Raw genomic sequence first — 16,766 nt, forward strand, 5'->3', positions numbered from 1 at the left:
TCAAATTTGAAGGAATTGCATAAAATTATTTTTATTTTGTGGATTTTTTTTCTCTTCTGGCCCTAGGACTTGAACTTAGGGACATGTGCTTTTTCTGAACTTTTTTTCCCTCCCTCAAGCCTGGCACTCTACCACTTTGAGCCACACCTTCAATCCCAGTTTTATGCTGGTCAATTGGAGATAAGAATTACCTCAGGAAAAACAGCAATTTTACAAGGGCTTCTTGATCAAGGAAAGGATACCATATGTCACCTTGATTACTCACCAAGAACAGTCCACAGGGGAGAAACAAGGTGTCTTTACTTACATGAGAAGGGAGCTCTAACTGATAGTCAATCAGAGCAAAAGGATAGGCTGTTTTAAGCTTGTGTGTCCAGACCAAGGCTGCCCATAGGAGCTTTAAAAAATGTAACCCAAACTAATAAATTGTGGGTAAAATCTTCTGACCTCTGGATCTTCTGACCTTGACCCCTATAACAACCTCAGGGGTCAGTTTCAAATGGAGAAATCCTGATTGTGCTTCATGGCTTTGTAGTCGTGTGACATCCTCAAAGGGGGAAGAAGCAAGGCTATGAAGTGGACATAGCTGTGTGCTGAGCTGGGATGCACAGGTCCCTGCCTTAGAAACGAAATCTGTGTGTGTGTGCAGAAAGAGCTCTTACCAACTCTATTGCATCTCTAGAATATAGGTTGGGCTGACCAGTGATAACAACAGAACATTTAATAAAAATGTAATTAATGGAGCTGTTCACAGCCTTTTAGTTGTGCTGAGAAATTTAAATGGAATGGAAAAGTGACTGCGATGCACTCTGTGTGTGTGTGTGTGTGTGTGTGTGTGTGTGTGTGTGTGTGTGTGTGTGTGTGTGATGTGTGTCAGTCCTGGAGCTTGAACTGAGAGCTTGAGCTATTTTGTTCAAGGCAAGCTCTCTACCATTTGAACCACAGCTTCCCTTCTGGCTTTTTGGTGTTAATTGTGTTGACCAATACACCACAGGATAGGCAGGGATTGTCTTTTCAGAAGCAGTGGCAAGCCACCCCACATATTTCTGTCCTGCAACCTTGGCTTTCCTTTCAGTGGCATAGACGGGCACTGCTGCATACTCTCCCTGGAGATGCAATGCCTGCCAGGATGCTCATGCCCAAATCTTGTGTCCCTTTATGATACTGCAGGCCAGCTGATACCAAAGGAAGAAGACAGGGGGCCAAATGAGGTGGCTGTGGACTGCACACAGCTGACATTCTTTCCCGCCTTGCATGAGAGTCTACACTCAGAAGACTTCTTGGAGCTGTGTCAGGAAAGACAAGTGATTTTACAGGAGCTTCTCGATCAAGAAAAGGTAATCTCTGCCACCCTGCTTAGTCATGAAGGATTTTCCACAGGAGAAAATTACACTGGCTTCACTCATGTGGGAAGGGAGGTCTTCACTTGTAATTAAAACTTCTCACTATTAATCAGTGAGCAAAAAGATAGGCTCTAAGATTTGTGGGGCCCAGGGCCAGGCATTTAAACTAACAAATTATTGAGGAAATTCTGGAAACGTCCTACCTTGACCTTCATAGCAATCTGAGGGGCCAGGTTTAACTTGAGAATTCTTGATCTCTTTCTTTGTTTCTTTGTCTCTCTGTCTTTGTCTCCCTCTTTGTCCCTATCTTTGTCCTTCCCTCCCTTCCTCTCCCTTTTTTCCTTCTCCTTCCTTCCTTCTTTCCCATTCTTTCCTTCCTTCCTTCTTTCCTTCCTTCCTTCCTTCCTTCCTTCCTTCCTTCCTTCCTTCTTTCATGTGTGTGTGTGGGGGGGGGGCTCATACTCTACCATTTGAGCCACACCTCTGTGTCTAGTTTTCTGCTGATTAATTGGAAATAAGAGCCTCAGGCACTTTTCTGTCTCAGGTGGCACTAGGTCCCACCTCTTACGCGTCCACCACACCTCTTAATATTGTTACCTTGAGGACCGAGCCTTTTCATATGGAATTTTGTGGGGCACTCATTCTACAGAGCCAGGGGGACTGCCATAAATCAGGGTGTTCAGAATAGGGCCTTCTTACTTCAGTATAAGGGTGGAATGGAAGATGAAGAATACACCTTACAGGAAAACAGACGTAGGTTCAAATCTCTACTCAGCCATGTCATAAACAGCAGATACCATGGAACACATGGCAGATATTTCCTCTAACTCTGGGCCAGGCTTTATTGAGGTAGTAGAAGGAGGTTAGATTGGAAGGGGGGTACACATGAGGTGCTCCTTAAAGAATTAATTTTCAGCCAGATGCCAGTGGCTCGGCCCTGTAATCCTAGCTTTGAGGATCACAGTATGAAGCCAGATGGGGCAGGAAAGTCTATGAGAATCTTATCTCCAATTAACTACCAAAGAGCTGGAAGTGGAACTATGGCTCAAGTGATAGAGTGCTAGCCTTCAGAAGAAATCAGAAACAGTGCCCAGGCTCCGAGTTCAAGCCCTAGGACATGCACAGACACACATCCATACAAATGTACACACACACACACACACACACACACACACACACACACACACACACACACAGAACCTTCTTCCCTTGCCCTAAACCAAGAGATCTGAGCAATGGTGGGCCTTCCAGTCTCACAAGTGAGCCAGGTGCTTGCCCAGGGATGTCAGTGGAAGACACCAAGCAGTACTGGTGAGGGGACAGGGTAGTCATTGAGGCAAGAGAGGTCTACACAGAGAGGCATGCATGAGGCTGAGAGGTGCTCTGACCGGGGAGAGGGTCTGAATCTGTCCTACAACCTGAGCAACTTGGACTTGCAGGAAAGATGACATGCTCACCTGCAAGCCTGAAGTGCAGGAACAGGTCTCCAAGATGGCCCGTGGTCTCATGCATTCTCCTAGAATATGGGAAACTGGTTCTTCTGTTGCATACAGTTGGATAAAAGAGCTGGCTTGAATTCCCTCAGTTTCTCCCTGTTGTGGTGAAGGTGTTCATCATGGGCTTACCAGATAGCTGGTAAGCTATCTTTTTTAGACTAGCTGTTTTAGAACCTAATTTCAGCCATGAAGTCACTTCACCACAGTACCTGGGTTGTGTGGCAGGGTTCCTAGGGCGGAGGGTGTCGGGGCGGGGGGGACCGCTGGAGTACTGCCATGCTGGCATCCCTGGTTACCACTGCTTCTTCAACACCTGCCCACCCTCACTGAGAGTCACTGAAGGCAGTCAGGTACCTGTGTGCTCCTCACAACAGCCCAGGGGGGTTAGTCCTCACTGGACAGGACTGAGGGTTTACAGGGCCTGGCTCTGAGTTTTAGCCCTCATCTCTCACAGCCATACAGGTTCTGTGTCTAAGGTGGACTGTCTGTCTATACCAATCCTGAGGCTTGAATACTCACAGCTTGGATACATTGTCCCTGAGCTATTTTGCTCAAGGTTAGTGCTTACCACTTGAGTCACAGTTCTGCTTCTGGTATATATATATATATATACATATATATGTATACACACACATATATATATATACATATATAGTACTTATTGGAAATAGTACTTATTGGAAATAAGAACCTCATTGCCCTTCCTGCTGCAGCTGGCTTCAAGCTGTGATTATCACATCTCAGCCTCCTCATTAGCTAGGCATGAGTCACTGGCACTGGCACTGGTATTCAGAGTGGATTTTTTGCAGGGTGAGGAAAAAAAACCTCACCCAGGGAGGTTTTTCCCTAGGGTGGTGTTGAGGGGGAGCTAGAAGATGACTATTTTTCCCTATGGCGGAGGCAGACAAGGACCAGAGAGAGGCTGTTTTCCAGCCTCACCAGTTTTTACTTAAATTTCAAGTCTCTTGTCTTCCTGGTCACAGCAGGGAATTTGTCATGGATGCCACACATGGTTTGCTGTGGCAGCAGGAGTCCCCAGAATGTTTACATGAGAGCCTGCATAATCAGCAGGGGAATGTGGTAGAGGAGAGTAGTCAGCCCCCACTTAGCAAGGGGGTACCCCTGAGCCTGCTGGAGGGCTACGGGTGGGCTTCCAGAGGAGGTGAGCTAGAATTCCAGGGCCACTCATGCCAAAGAGTTTCTGCCTCTGCCTGGACATTGGTTCTTTGCAAGCACTGTTAATTATTTCGCTTATTGTTGTGCCAGTACCTGGACTTGAGCTCAGGGTTAGCGTGCTCTCCCTTAGCCTTTTCTACTCAAAGCTGGAGCTCTACCACTTGAGCCGTGGCTCCACCTCTGGCTCTTTAGTGGTTAATTGGAGCTAAGAGTCTCATGGACTCGCTGCCAGGATGGCTTTGAATGGTGATCCCCAGATCACAGCCTCCTGAGTGGCTAAGGTCATAGGTGTTAGCTCCTGGTATGTGGCTGCAAGCAGACTCGATTCATTTCATTGGCTGTACCTGTTGCTTCTGCTGTGCACTGAGTCTCTCCAGGGTCAGTAGAACCAGACCTCCAGACAGGCCCGATCCCTAGAGAAGCAGGCGTGGCACCTGACCCAGGCTTCATGGTCCACTGGGCCGAGGTTGCGTGAGGGCCGTGTGCAAACTTTACCCATTCTCAGTCTCACCTCTGTGATTCACAGGCTTCTGGGAAGGGATGGGGGTCCCATGGATGTTACTTCCTTTATCTTCAAAATGCGATTTTTCTCTTTGTCTCATCAGTTGGTGGCAATGCTGAATGAGTGCAGTGTGCCCTGCTGACATTCTGTACTCTGTATGGAGGGAGCTCAGAGCTGTTATGATCACATCCTTACCATACCGAGAACCCTGGGACTCATGCCATGGCTCTGAGGAAGGGGAGGGCCTCCAGTGAATCCATGAAGCCACTCCCACATAGACTGATTGAAAGGAATGATGCGTGCTAGGGACAAGATATAGTCAGTGTTTCCAACAGAATGGGAAACTCTGAGGGTCCAAGGGAGTCTTCTAAATTTAATTTTTTTAAATAAAATTTAAAAATTTACAATATTACTGCAAAGAAGTTACAATTCCATCAGTCAGGTTATAAGTACAATGTGTGGGGTCACTGTCGCTCCTTCCTTCTCCTCCATTTTCCCATCCCTGCCCTCAGGTTATGTAGTTCATAATGTATATGAATATATAATGTATATTGAATACAATGTACATAATATGTATTTTGTCATCCTATACATATATGTAATTTGTGTAAATTACATATATGTATATTGAATAGAATGCATCTGCTCACTCTTCATCCCCCATTTCTGGGCCTCCCTTTGTCCTTTCCCTGAAACATTTTTCAACTTCCTGGCAAAAATTTTGAAAAACAGTACATTGCTTGTTCAGAGGAGTTATACTTTTAGATTCCTTCCCTAACTGTATCCTCCTTTAGTCAGTTTGTTTGTGTGTAAATGCATTGAACCTTATAGGTGTTATTGTGCATATTTGTTATTTTAGATCTAGCTTCTACATATGAGAGAAAAAGTGTGCTCTTGTCTCTCTGAACCTGGCTTACTTCACTTAACACAATTTATTCTATATTCATCCATTTCCTTGCAAATATCATACTATATTTTTCTAATAGATAAGTAAAATTCCATAGTGTATGTGTACCACATTTTCTTGAGCCACTCATTCATTGTAGGGTTTGGCTGTTGTGAATAGTGCAGCAATGAACAAGGATGTTCAAGAGTCTTCAGCATATCCTGACCAATAAAGAACTTTTTATCACACCTGGGTAGGTGGAAGATAAGACAGATGATTAGATGAGAGCTTTGGCTTGATGGGATAGGAAGTCTTCAAGTTAGGGGATATCAGAGCCAGAGGCTAAGGTGGAAGAAATGTACACTACTTTTGAAGTCAGAACATGTTCCTTCATACACAAAACAGGGTGTGCACACACACACACACACACACACACACACACACACACACACACACACACACACAGGCTGGCACCATTAACCTGCAAGCGTTGATGTTAAACTGGGAATTCTCCTAATTCAGATGTCTTTTGGAGATCTAATAGGCCTTGTGTCGTTTCTAAATTTCTATGAGAAGGCCCTCAGGACAGAGCCATGGTGGTTTGTCCCTGCTCCCACTATAAAATTCTGGCCCCACTTCCCCTGCCCTCTCAGAAGCAGTTGTTCTGATACCCATGTGGCTCTGGGGCGTAGCCTGGTGGCCTGTCCCTGCCATAGGCCTTTGGAACCATAGGCTCTGGCCCAGCCCTGGATAAGCTGGCACTCCTGGAATTCTAGGATGGAGGCAAGGAGTTTATTTCTGTGTCTGAGCAACTGGGTTCCAGCCACTTCCAGCAGCACCTGGGATGGTAATTATTCAGTTATTCCCTACTGTCTTTACATCATTGATTAATGATACACAGAACCACAAAGGCTGTTGTTCTCTGTGCACAGCTCTGTTGATGTGAGGGTGATGGATTTAATGTACAGTCATTTTAGTCCCCTGTCAGATCATCCCTGCATGGTTGGAAACAGTCCCTTACACCCTTCTGTGCAGCTTCTAGGTCCATCCAGAGTCAGAGTGCCAGTGATGCTTTATTTGGCTATTATTTTCTTTGACTACATGAAAAATTAAACGTCTGACTTTTTGTTTTATATATACTCAATGTAAAATATGAGTTTGACCATGGTGTTGAGGAACAGCTCAAAAGCAGGTCCCTCCCTCCTTCCCTCCCTCCCTTCTCCTTCCTCCTTCCTTCCTTCTTTCCTTTTCCTATAGACAGGAGACGGCAGCATCTCCCTCAAGTTCTTCTAAAGCAGTTTTAGGTGAGGCTATATGGAGAACTCCAAGAGAGCATGCTAATAATCATTGCTGTGTCCCATGTTGACGCTTCCTGTCCGGGTGAATTGCCATGATTTTGTGCAGTGCACAGATGCCTGTGTCATCCCACCTTAATGCTTTCCGAGACTTTCTGTGACATTGTACAGAGGTCATCTCTGACCTGGCTCCATGACCTTTCCCCCTCACTCTGAAATGGACATGCTCACACATGTGAAACACATAGGCAGCTGACTGTTTGCTTTTTTGCACAGTAGTATCTATAATCTGAAAGCATGTTCATTTAAAGACAGTGTCCTGGATTCTCCTCACCCGTTTTGAATCTTCTTGACCCCTAAGCCTAGGTTTCCTCCTTGGATCACTTCTCTCACGTCTCCCTCTCCTCACTCCAGCGGGGGAAGATACCTTCCTCTACACACTCAGAGCACTGTACCTCCCCTCCCATTCTGCTAGACTTTTCCCATCCTGAAGGCCTCTTTGTCATTCCCCTCCTTCTCTCCTTGTGCCTTCTAGTGGGTGGGACATGCAAATCCTCGCTGCATACCTGGTAAATGAATGAAGGTCGAATGGATGCAGGGCTCGTGAGCAACATGCTTACACCAGATGTCACCCCATGGTCTGCAGCTCAGCACATGGCCCAGTTTGTCAGTGTCTAGTGTTTGGATCATCTAGATCAGAATCCTCTGGTGAGCTTATTAGTGGTGGCTTCTGAAGTAACACTCTACATATGTTGAATAGAAACTCCTAAGGATGTTGTCAGGGATATGGCACTTATTGAGGTGCCTAAGTGATTTTCATGTGTGCTAAATTTGGTGGGGTTTGGTTTGGTTTGGTTTTTGTGCTGACCCTGGGGCCTGAGGGTTGTCCTGGAGCTTTTTTTTTTTTTTTTTTTTTTTTTTTTTTACTCAAAGCTAGCACTCTTCCACTTGAGCCACAACTCTATTTCTGGCTTTTTTCAGTCAATTGGAGATCAGAGTCCCAGTTTTTCCTGCCCTGGCTGCCTTCAAACCATGATCCCCAGCTCTCACCCTCCTGAGTAGCTAGGATGACACTGGTACCTGGCCGTTCTAGGTTTTTGAATGAATGCCAGTTAGCTGAGAAAAACACATTAAAGGAGGAAAGATCTATTTTGGCACATATTGTTAGAGGTTGACTGTTCCCATGACTTGGGCCAGAAGAGAGGTAGAATTTCATGGGGACTGGTGGGGACTTGTGGGACAGGAGGCTGGCTGTAGCAGCCAGGAAGTAAAGAAAGAGAGCCTTCCGAGGCCAGGGACAAGTTATACCCTACTAGAGCATGTTCCCAGTGACCTATTTCCTCTAGGTCAGGCTGTACCTCCAATAATGACACTTAACTATCATTCTAAATGGATTGAACCACTCATGATGATGACAGAGCCTTATCAAAATCCCACCAGTTGGCAACCAAGCCTTTATTTACCACATAAGCCTTCTGGGTGGGGATACCACAGGACAAGCTCTAACAATTCCTGAGCCAGAGAGACCCTGGCCAGAGATGTATCCAGTATCAAGTCATTCGCCAAGGAGCAGAATCTCACACTTTGAACTCTACAGGGCTGGTGATGTTTCACACTATACTGAAGTAACTAAACAACCTCAAAGCCATAGCCATTTCCATGTGGTGTCCTCTGAGCTTGCTGGGAAAGTTGAGAGGCTGTTTGCAGGCTCCCTGTGGCATTGACACAGGTAGGCAGGCAGGGGGCGTCCCTGCTCCTTGTCTCAACCTGGAAGACTCAGTAATACAAAGAGATCCACACACTAGATTTCTTTCCATAATTGCTAACTGTTGCACATATTTCTGTGCAGGATCTCTATAGTGCTTTAAAAATATGTATATACATATGTATAGTTTTATTATCTTTAAGTAGTTGTACAAAATGAGTTGATATTCAACAAAGCAGTTTATGAATATGATGCATCTTTATCAGGGTCACCCCTCTTTCCCCATAGCATTTTAACATATATTGATTGCAGTGTTACTAGACACTCCAAATAGTTGTGGCCAAAGCACATACCAGAGTTCATGATGAAGGCCTCTCCATATTTATTTAGTTATTTATTTTGCCAATCCTGAGGTTTGCACTCAGGGCTTGGGCACTGTTGTTGCACACTTTTTGCCCAAGGCTAGTGCTCTTTTACTTGAGCCACAGCACCACTTCTGGCTTTTTCTGTGTATGTGGTACCAAGGAATCGAACCCAGGGCTTTGTGTATGCTAGGCGGGCACTCTACCACTAGGCTATGCTCCTGGCCCCCTTTCCACTTTTTGATATTAGTATTTTTTTCCTTATGAGCAGTTTTTGCCTTATTTTTTTTAATGGAAGCTAGGTGCTGGTTGCTCACACTTGTAATCCTAGCTACTCAGGAGGCTGAGATCTAAGGATTGAGGTTCAAGCTAGAAAAGTCTCCATAAGATTCTTATCTCCAATTAACCACTAAAAAACCGGAAGTGGTGCTATGGTTCAAGTGGTGGAGCGCTAGCCTTGAGTCCAAAGAGGGTCAAGGACAGTGTTCAGGTCCTGAGTTCAAGCCCCACAAATGACAAATAAAGAAAAAAAAAGAAAGAAAATAGAGTGTACAGTCAGCTTTCTGTATCTTCAGGCTCTACATTCAAGGATTCAATCACAGTAGATCAAAAAATAATTTAAAAAATCACATCTGTACTAAACATTATTGTCATTATTACCCCAAAATGCAACATGACAACTATTTTTTTCACTTAACTAAGCCAAGACACATAATAACAACTATTTTAATAACACTGACATTGCATTATATTAGGCATCTTAAGTCATCTAGAGAGGACTTAAAGTATAAGGGAGGAGATGCTTAAGTTACATGCAAATATTCTATTATTCATACAAGGAACTTGAAACAGCTGTGAAAGTGGTATAGAATGCCAGGAATGGCTGTAACTTCTTCCATATGCTAGTCTTTCTCAATGTAGATGGGGACAGATGATAAATGTGAGCAAGGCTGACACTGGTGGCTCCTACCTGTAATTCTGGCTACAAAGGAGACTGAGATCGGAGGATTAGAGTTCAAGGCCAACTAAGACAGACAACTTCTTAAGACTCTTTTCTCCATTTAACCATCAAGAAGTCCAAAGTGGAACCATGGCTCAAATGTTAGCATGCCAGTCTTGAGCCCAAAAGCCAAGTGGAAATACAAGACCCGAAGTTTAATAAATAAATAAGCAAATAAATGAATAAATAAATAAGTGTGAGCAAGGCAAAGACTCACTCATCCTGCACACATCACAGAGAACACAAGAGAATTGATGCATGGGTGCTTTCAGTGATTTCTATTCTTCAGTTGTTCCACCTGCAAATTTTGAATCCTGCATTGCATTGCTAACTAACAACCCTGAGGATGTCTGCAGAGGACTCTGGTTGGCCTAGCTCTCTGTGGGGGAACCACTGAGGCCTGGCTGTGGGAGAATGTGCTAATGAGAGTGCCCACCAAATGCCCCAGGGGACTGTCACCCTTCCAACCTTAGCTCCAGAACTTCAGAATCTCTAGACAATCCATTTGTCATCAGACACAGAGCGAGATACAGCCACCTTCTTAGCCCTCCACCCATCGAGTATGATACTATATCATCTGGCTGACTTTTAGAAAGTTCTTCTTATAAAGCAAAAGTTCCACTTGTTCTCAGAGTGGTCGATAGCCTCGTGGCACGGGGGATTTTGTAATCATAAGTAACGCAGGGAGGCACCGTCCCAGGGCTAATTTAAATGGAAGAGCAAGTAATAGTTCACTTGGGCTCATTTTCTCGTTTTTAAAATGCCATTTCTCTTCTAGCAGGATCAATTTCTAAGCTATTAACCCAGCACTCACCAGACATTTTTCTTGTGGTTTGGTTTATTCTGGTTGTTACTTAAGTCTCCCGAAAGGGAAGCCCCCGATTACGGCCTGAGCTCAGAGCCCCCGTGCCCGCCCTTCAGAGGTTGTGAGGAGACCTCTGCCCACCAGGAGGGGAGAGTTTCTGGAGGTGCTTAGGCCATGGCTGGTACAATGTGTAAATTTGTTGTCGGTGTGTAAATTTGAAGATAGACTCTCCTTTGTGCTTCATCTGTAAAAGTTATGTGAGAGAAAGTTTAAACAGCCTGGTGCAGTCCTCTGAATTAGTTTGTTTTGTGTTGCTACAGTGAAATAGTTGGAACATGGTAGCTTTATAAGGAAAACAAGTTTCTTTGGGTATGAAGAACCAAAGGTCCATAACTAATGATGTCTGTCTTGCTGGTAATATGACAGGAGACAGGGAACCTGTGATGTTTGTATTTGTGTGTGTGTGTGTGTGTGTGTGTGTGTGTGTGTGTGTGTGTGTGTGTGTGTGTGTGTAGGCAAAGGTAGAAGGATTGTGGTCCAAACCTGGCCCTGGGCAGGAACTTGAGACCCTGTCTGGAAAATAGTTAAAGCAAAAAGGGTTAAAGGGCTCAAACAGTAGAGAATCTGATCCCCTTAAATTCCAATCGAAGTACCAAGATAACAGCCACAATAACAACAACAGCAACAACGAGAACAATAATAGAGCTCTTTAAGAAAATATACAAATGCTCCTAGATTTCTCCTGGGGTTAACAACCCAGTCCTGATACAATGAAAATATTTGAAGTTGAAAATACATTGAATCCTCTGGACCTTCCAAACATCACAGCCTGGCACATATCTCCCCATAGAGTCTTGCCTGTTTCTCTTGTGACACTGAGGCCAGCTGGGAGCTATGGCTCATTGCTCTGCTCAGCATCTTGAGAAAGATTCAAGCAGAATTGCTTCTAGCCTGGGAAAAGATCACAAAATTCACAATCCAAACTGGTTTTTTATGAAATGCATATCGCTTGCACACTCCTGTACAGTGGAACGTTGTCAAACTATAGTAAGGTGCATCTGTGGTCATGTGAGGGTGGTGACAGCCTCTGGGAAGACCAGAGAAGCTGCACTCCCTCTCCTGATCATAGCTGGATGAGGGAATGAAATTGGAAACCAGTCTGCATTAGATTCTGCAGCTTGAAGATGCCTGAGGGCCAGGGTCTCTCACAAAGTGGACTTAGGAGAGGCGCAGACACCCAACTGTATGTAGCAGGCTTGGCTACAAGAGCTTCTCTTTACCAAGGAAAAATTGTTCAGCATCAACTCACCTCAGACTGTAGTGGTTAATGCTTGTCTTGGAACAAATCCTCAGTTCATCTTAATTTTCTGGCATTGGCCCTGACTCTGACTAAGCCTATTTGATGAACTGGTTTGGAAAACTGGTATGCAGGGTCAGCTTTCTACGTCTTACCTCTGTGACCTCATCATTGCTCCCAAACACGAGCAAAGCTTAGCTTAGCTTTGTCCCAGACAGTGACATTCAGTCCCTTTTCCATTGCTGTAACAAAATACCTGATGTTGAGTGATGACTATTAAAAAGAGAGGTTTATTTTGTTACACAGTTCTGGTGGATAGAAAGTCAAAGCAATATGTTGCCAGTGTCTGGCTTCTAGTGAAGGTCTCGTACTGGATATAATTGCAGTGTGTGTGTGTGTGTGTGTGTGTGTGTGTGTGTGTGTGTGTGTGTGTGTGTGTGTGTGTCTGAGAGAGAGAGACAGAGAGACAGGGACAGAGCGACAGAAAGAGAATCACATGGTGAGACAAGAAGAAAGCAAATGAGCCAAACATGTCTAACTCAATTTATTACAACTGACTACAGCTACAGACTGACAGTCCATTTTCAGGAGCTAATCAGCTCTTCAATGGCTTTACTGATCCCCTGCTGTTCTGCTCTTTTTGGGAATTAAGCTTCTACATGAGTTCAAGTGATGACAGATGATATTCAAACCATAATACTGGGGGACTGATCTGACCTCTTACCTTGCTTTTTCTCCTCAGATTGCCTGCTTTTGTATGGCTAATATTAGCATGTATTCCCTGAAAATACTGTTGGTCTTGGCCTCATTCTCAGTCTCTTTAGTCTCCTTGCTGTCCTTCCAGGGCTCTGTGGTAGGGAAGGACCTGTTTTGTCCTTACTACATGTGAGGCTTGCAATCACTGTCACAAGTGTGATTTGCTGGGAAGTTAATGATGAGCCTGAGATGAGGTGGAGGATTGGAATGCAGTTTGTAGCTCCAATAGAGAAGTTTAGATTCAATGCAGGTCAGATCCCACCCCAGGAGCTGGAGGTCTAGGATTGGTTCTTCAGGGTGGTGTTGAGTAGAGGCAAGGAGGATGAGCCTCTCCCCCATAGTGAGCAAGGGTTGGGCACAGGCTGCTCTTGGGAAGGGGATATGATGTGGGCCAGGTGTTGTCTGTAGCTGAAGGAGTTCTGGAGAGCTACCAGCTCTTCCCTAGCTGGACAGCACATGCGGTGGCCTAGGACAAGGGGTCTGGACACTGAGCATCCTCTACACACAGTTGCCTTGGTCTTGTAGAGGCAGCAGTTCCATCTTACACTTGGGCTGGGCAGACATGGGTTCAAGGTCTGCCTCAGCCACGGACCCACTGATTCCTGAAATTGTTTTTGTCGGTTGTGGGGCTTGAACTCAGGGCCTGGGCGCTGTCCCTGAGTATCTGCACTCCATGTTAGAGCTCTACCCCTTGGAGGCACAGCACAACTTCTGGTTTTCTGGTGATTAATTGGAGATAAGAGTCTCACAGACTTTCCTGTGCTGGCTGGCTTTGGACTAGGATTCTCAGATCTCAGCCTCCTGAGTAGCTAGTATTACAGTGTCCGGTTTGGAAACATTCTTTTTCTGTAACTAAAGGATTTTGTGCTTGGTTAATTTACTTCACAATTGACTGCAAAATGTGTTGCAGGGTTGGGAAGAGAGGATCAAAGTGAGAGAAAGAACGCTGCAGTGTCTTTTAAAAATTTTTATTATCAGGATGATGTATAGAGGGGTTACAGTTACATTTGTAAGGTAGTGAGCACATCATTTTTTTTTAACATTGTTAACCCTTCCCATGTTTTTCTTCCACTTTCTCTTCCCAAGTTGTTAAGTTCATTTCCAACATATTGTCTTGTGGGTATTGTGGTTACACTGGTTCATCCTTTGGCCTTTGTCTCATCATCTTGTTTTTCTCCTTCTCGTCCCTGATTCAAATAGACAAATAAATGTATATACAATATGCCAGGTACCACAGTCCCATACAGCCACTTGGCAGGGTCTTAACCCAGCAATAAGCAGCACATGCGTGGGAGAGCGTGGTACAGATTTGGAGCAGATTAAAACTTTCATAGGGTATTGAGTGCTGACGTGCCACACAGTCTGTGAATAGCTTATCAGTGTGTGTGTGTGTGTGTGTGTGTGTGTGTGTGTGTGTGTAGGCCTCACTTGAAGTCTAGGCCTCACTCTCATTTTCAGCATTTTTGCTCAAGACTGGCACTCTGCCACTTGAACTACAGTCCCACTGGCAGCTTTATGCTGTTTAATTGAAGATAAGAGTCACACAGATTTGTCTGCTTGGGCTGACTTTGTGGTGTGTTCCTCAGATCTCAGTCTCCTGACGGGCTATGTGCCTGTCATTCTTAGAAGACCCCCCATTACCCCTGCCTGCCTGCTGGTGGCCTGCAGATGGCTGGTCACTGTCCCCTTCTGTGTGCGCACAGCCTGACTGGTGTTCTGTCTCTCCAGGTGATACAGAAGATCCCGCTGGTCATCGTGCAAGGCCACCTGGTCTCAGAAGGCGTCCTGCTTCTCGGTCAGCAGCACTTCTACATCTGCGAGAACTTCACCCTGTCCCCCACGGGCGATGTCTACTGCACCCGCCACTGCTTATCCAAGTGAGTTCTTCACCTCCTCCAGTAGATTTGCCCCAGCCACCCCTATCTTCCAAACTCTCATTTGGTTCCTCTTGTTGACTTGGACCCTGAAATGGAATCAGGACACACAACAGCCACCTACAGGCATAAACCGTCCACGGTGCGGTGGTTTCCCAAAGCCAGTGTCTGGAACAGGGCGCAGCATGGCTGCACCCTGTGTTTCTCCTGGGACGGAGTGGAGCATGGTCCTTGTGGATATTTCCTCAGGTTCTTGGGTAATGGAAGCCAGTCACGTAAATATGTAAGGCAGCTACATATTTAGTGATTTGTTGGCTGATCATCACTCCGTGCCTGCACAGTAGACATGACCCTGCTTGCAGCCCAGAACATAAACAGCATAGACAGGTTCTTTGGAGGAGAGGACAGAGCACACTGTTTTCAGAGAGCAGTGAAGGCACTTGGACTTCCAAACTTAGATGGTCTGTAACTGGTGTGCTGGATGGAAGGCTTCCTGAGGAGATGGCTTTTGGAGGATGGGGGAGGTCTGGGAAGAAATCATCAGTCATTTTGACATCAATATTTGACATCTTCAGCAGGAAATTCTGAAGTCCTTCTTTAGCAGCAAGCACGTTCGAATCTATCTGCATTCAACTAGCCTTCCCGATCAATTCTCTGCATTCAACTAGCTCTTACTGAGCAATTCTCTTGTGTTCATAAAGTACAGCTATTCAACATCAAATTGACTGGGGTGGCAGTTGTTCTAAAAGTCCCATTGTGAAGTTATAATTTTCATTTGATCCTTGCTTTGAAATATGTTGGGAAGAAGATTACCAGTGCAGAGACAGGCTTTCTCTTGTGGTTAGCAAGGGTACACGATGAAAGTATACATTCTCATCTGTGTGATTTTGCAGGCTACTTCACATCTGAATTCCCCAGAGGTTTCATTGGAATGCAGATTCCTGGGCCCTGATGACTCTCTAATTTCTAACCCAAAAGGCCTGGGGTAGGAACTGAGATGTTACTAAGTTCCCAGCTTGGAGGGATTCTACCATTTGCTTAGGTTACTGACAAACAAATGAAAGTTATCATCTGCTAGTGGGTAAGAAGTTGAATCCCCTGGGTCTGTGTCAGGAAGCTTGAGACAGCGGGTGTGGAAGGGGAGCTGTCAGCCCACCCTCTCTAGATTTAGATTTGCTTTCTAGTTCTTGGCATCTTTCTCTCTGCTAATTTCCATCTTTTATTCATATCAAATGCTCACTGATTGCTGCAAGTCTTCTGTGCTTTTCCAAGGCAGAAGGAACATAATTAATACTTGGCACACTCTTCTCATCTTATTGCTCATGTTTTATTGATACTGATCAATAGTGACAATGGGTCTGCAGAGTTGCTTTTTTTTCTGGGGGGAGGCGCTGATGAAAGCTTTCTACTCTACCTGTGGACACAGCGTGTCCATGTGTAGGTTTGCATAATCTATCGTCTCACACTCCACCTGGGTTTGGATTGAGCTGGTGTTAGATAAGATAGTATTGATTAGGTACATTGTGTTTATGAGGTACTTCTAATCATGATCAAATCGACTCCCTTCTGCACTCTGAATAGAAGCCCAGTGGTTAGATTGAACACATTCACTTGATTTACAATGACAAGAGAGACTTCCCTGTCTGGAAAGGTACTTTTCTAGAATGAAGAGTAGAGTGAGAACAAATTTCTACACAAGCATGTCTGTGGGGAATTGCACAGGTAATTTTAGTTACCATACCTCAAAGAAATGTTTGTTAATCAGACAGCACCAACCCCTCCTGAGTCTTGTCTACTGTCTAAAGAAACTCCTGGCATTCCTAGAGAGATGGTTCTCAGAGACAGGCTTGTAGATCATGTCAGATCAATGGGGATTGCGTCTGATTTTGACCATGGAGACCAACAAGATACATAAATAAGCCTGTTAAAAATAAAGCTAAGTCAACCTTGAAATGCTTCTCTAAAAGACTCTTATCAAGTTGAGTACAGTTGATCGTTAGACCTTGAAAGAGACTCTCGGATGTACCATAAAACCCTCTGAACAAAGCCTAAGAACACTGCAACTTCCCCCCTGGCTGATTGGACTTATTTATGGAGATATTTTAGTAGAAACTTTCTAAGAAGATTAACTTTTATTTTTCACTGAGTTTCCTCCTTGGCTACATTTAGTTTTCCAGGGCTGTCAACATCTGAATGGCTTAGAAAAGCAAAGCTAACTAAGTTTTATTGTGTCATAGCCCCAAAAGCTAGAAGTACAAAACCAAGGTGT

At 44.8% G+C, this 16,766-nt stretch overlaps 1 protein-coding gene across 1 annotated transcript in view; it reads left to right on the forward strand.

The window, feature by feature from the left end:
• Window positions 1–16,766, forward strand: part of Wdfy4 (WDFY family member 4) — a 248,056-nt gene that overhangs the window by 158,078 nt on the left and 73,212 nt on the right. The window contains exons 43-44 of the mRNA XM_090345544.1: window positions 1,171–1,337; window positions 14,352–14,500. Of these exons, the coding sequence (XP_090201670.1) occupies window positions 1,171–1,337; window positions 14,352–14,500 (316 nt within the window). The remainder of the gene's footprint in view (window positions 1–1,170; window positions 1,338–14,351; window positions 14,501–16,766) is intronic.

This window comes from Megascapheus bottae, chromosome 15 (genome assembly GCF_031878675.1).
Source record: "Megascapheus bottae isolate mThoBot1 chromosome 15, mThoBot2.hap1, whole genome shotgun sequence".
NCBI lineage: Eukaryota > Metazoa > Chordata > Mammalia > Rodentia > Geomyidae > Megascapheus > Megascapheus bottae.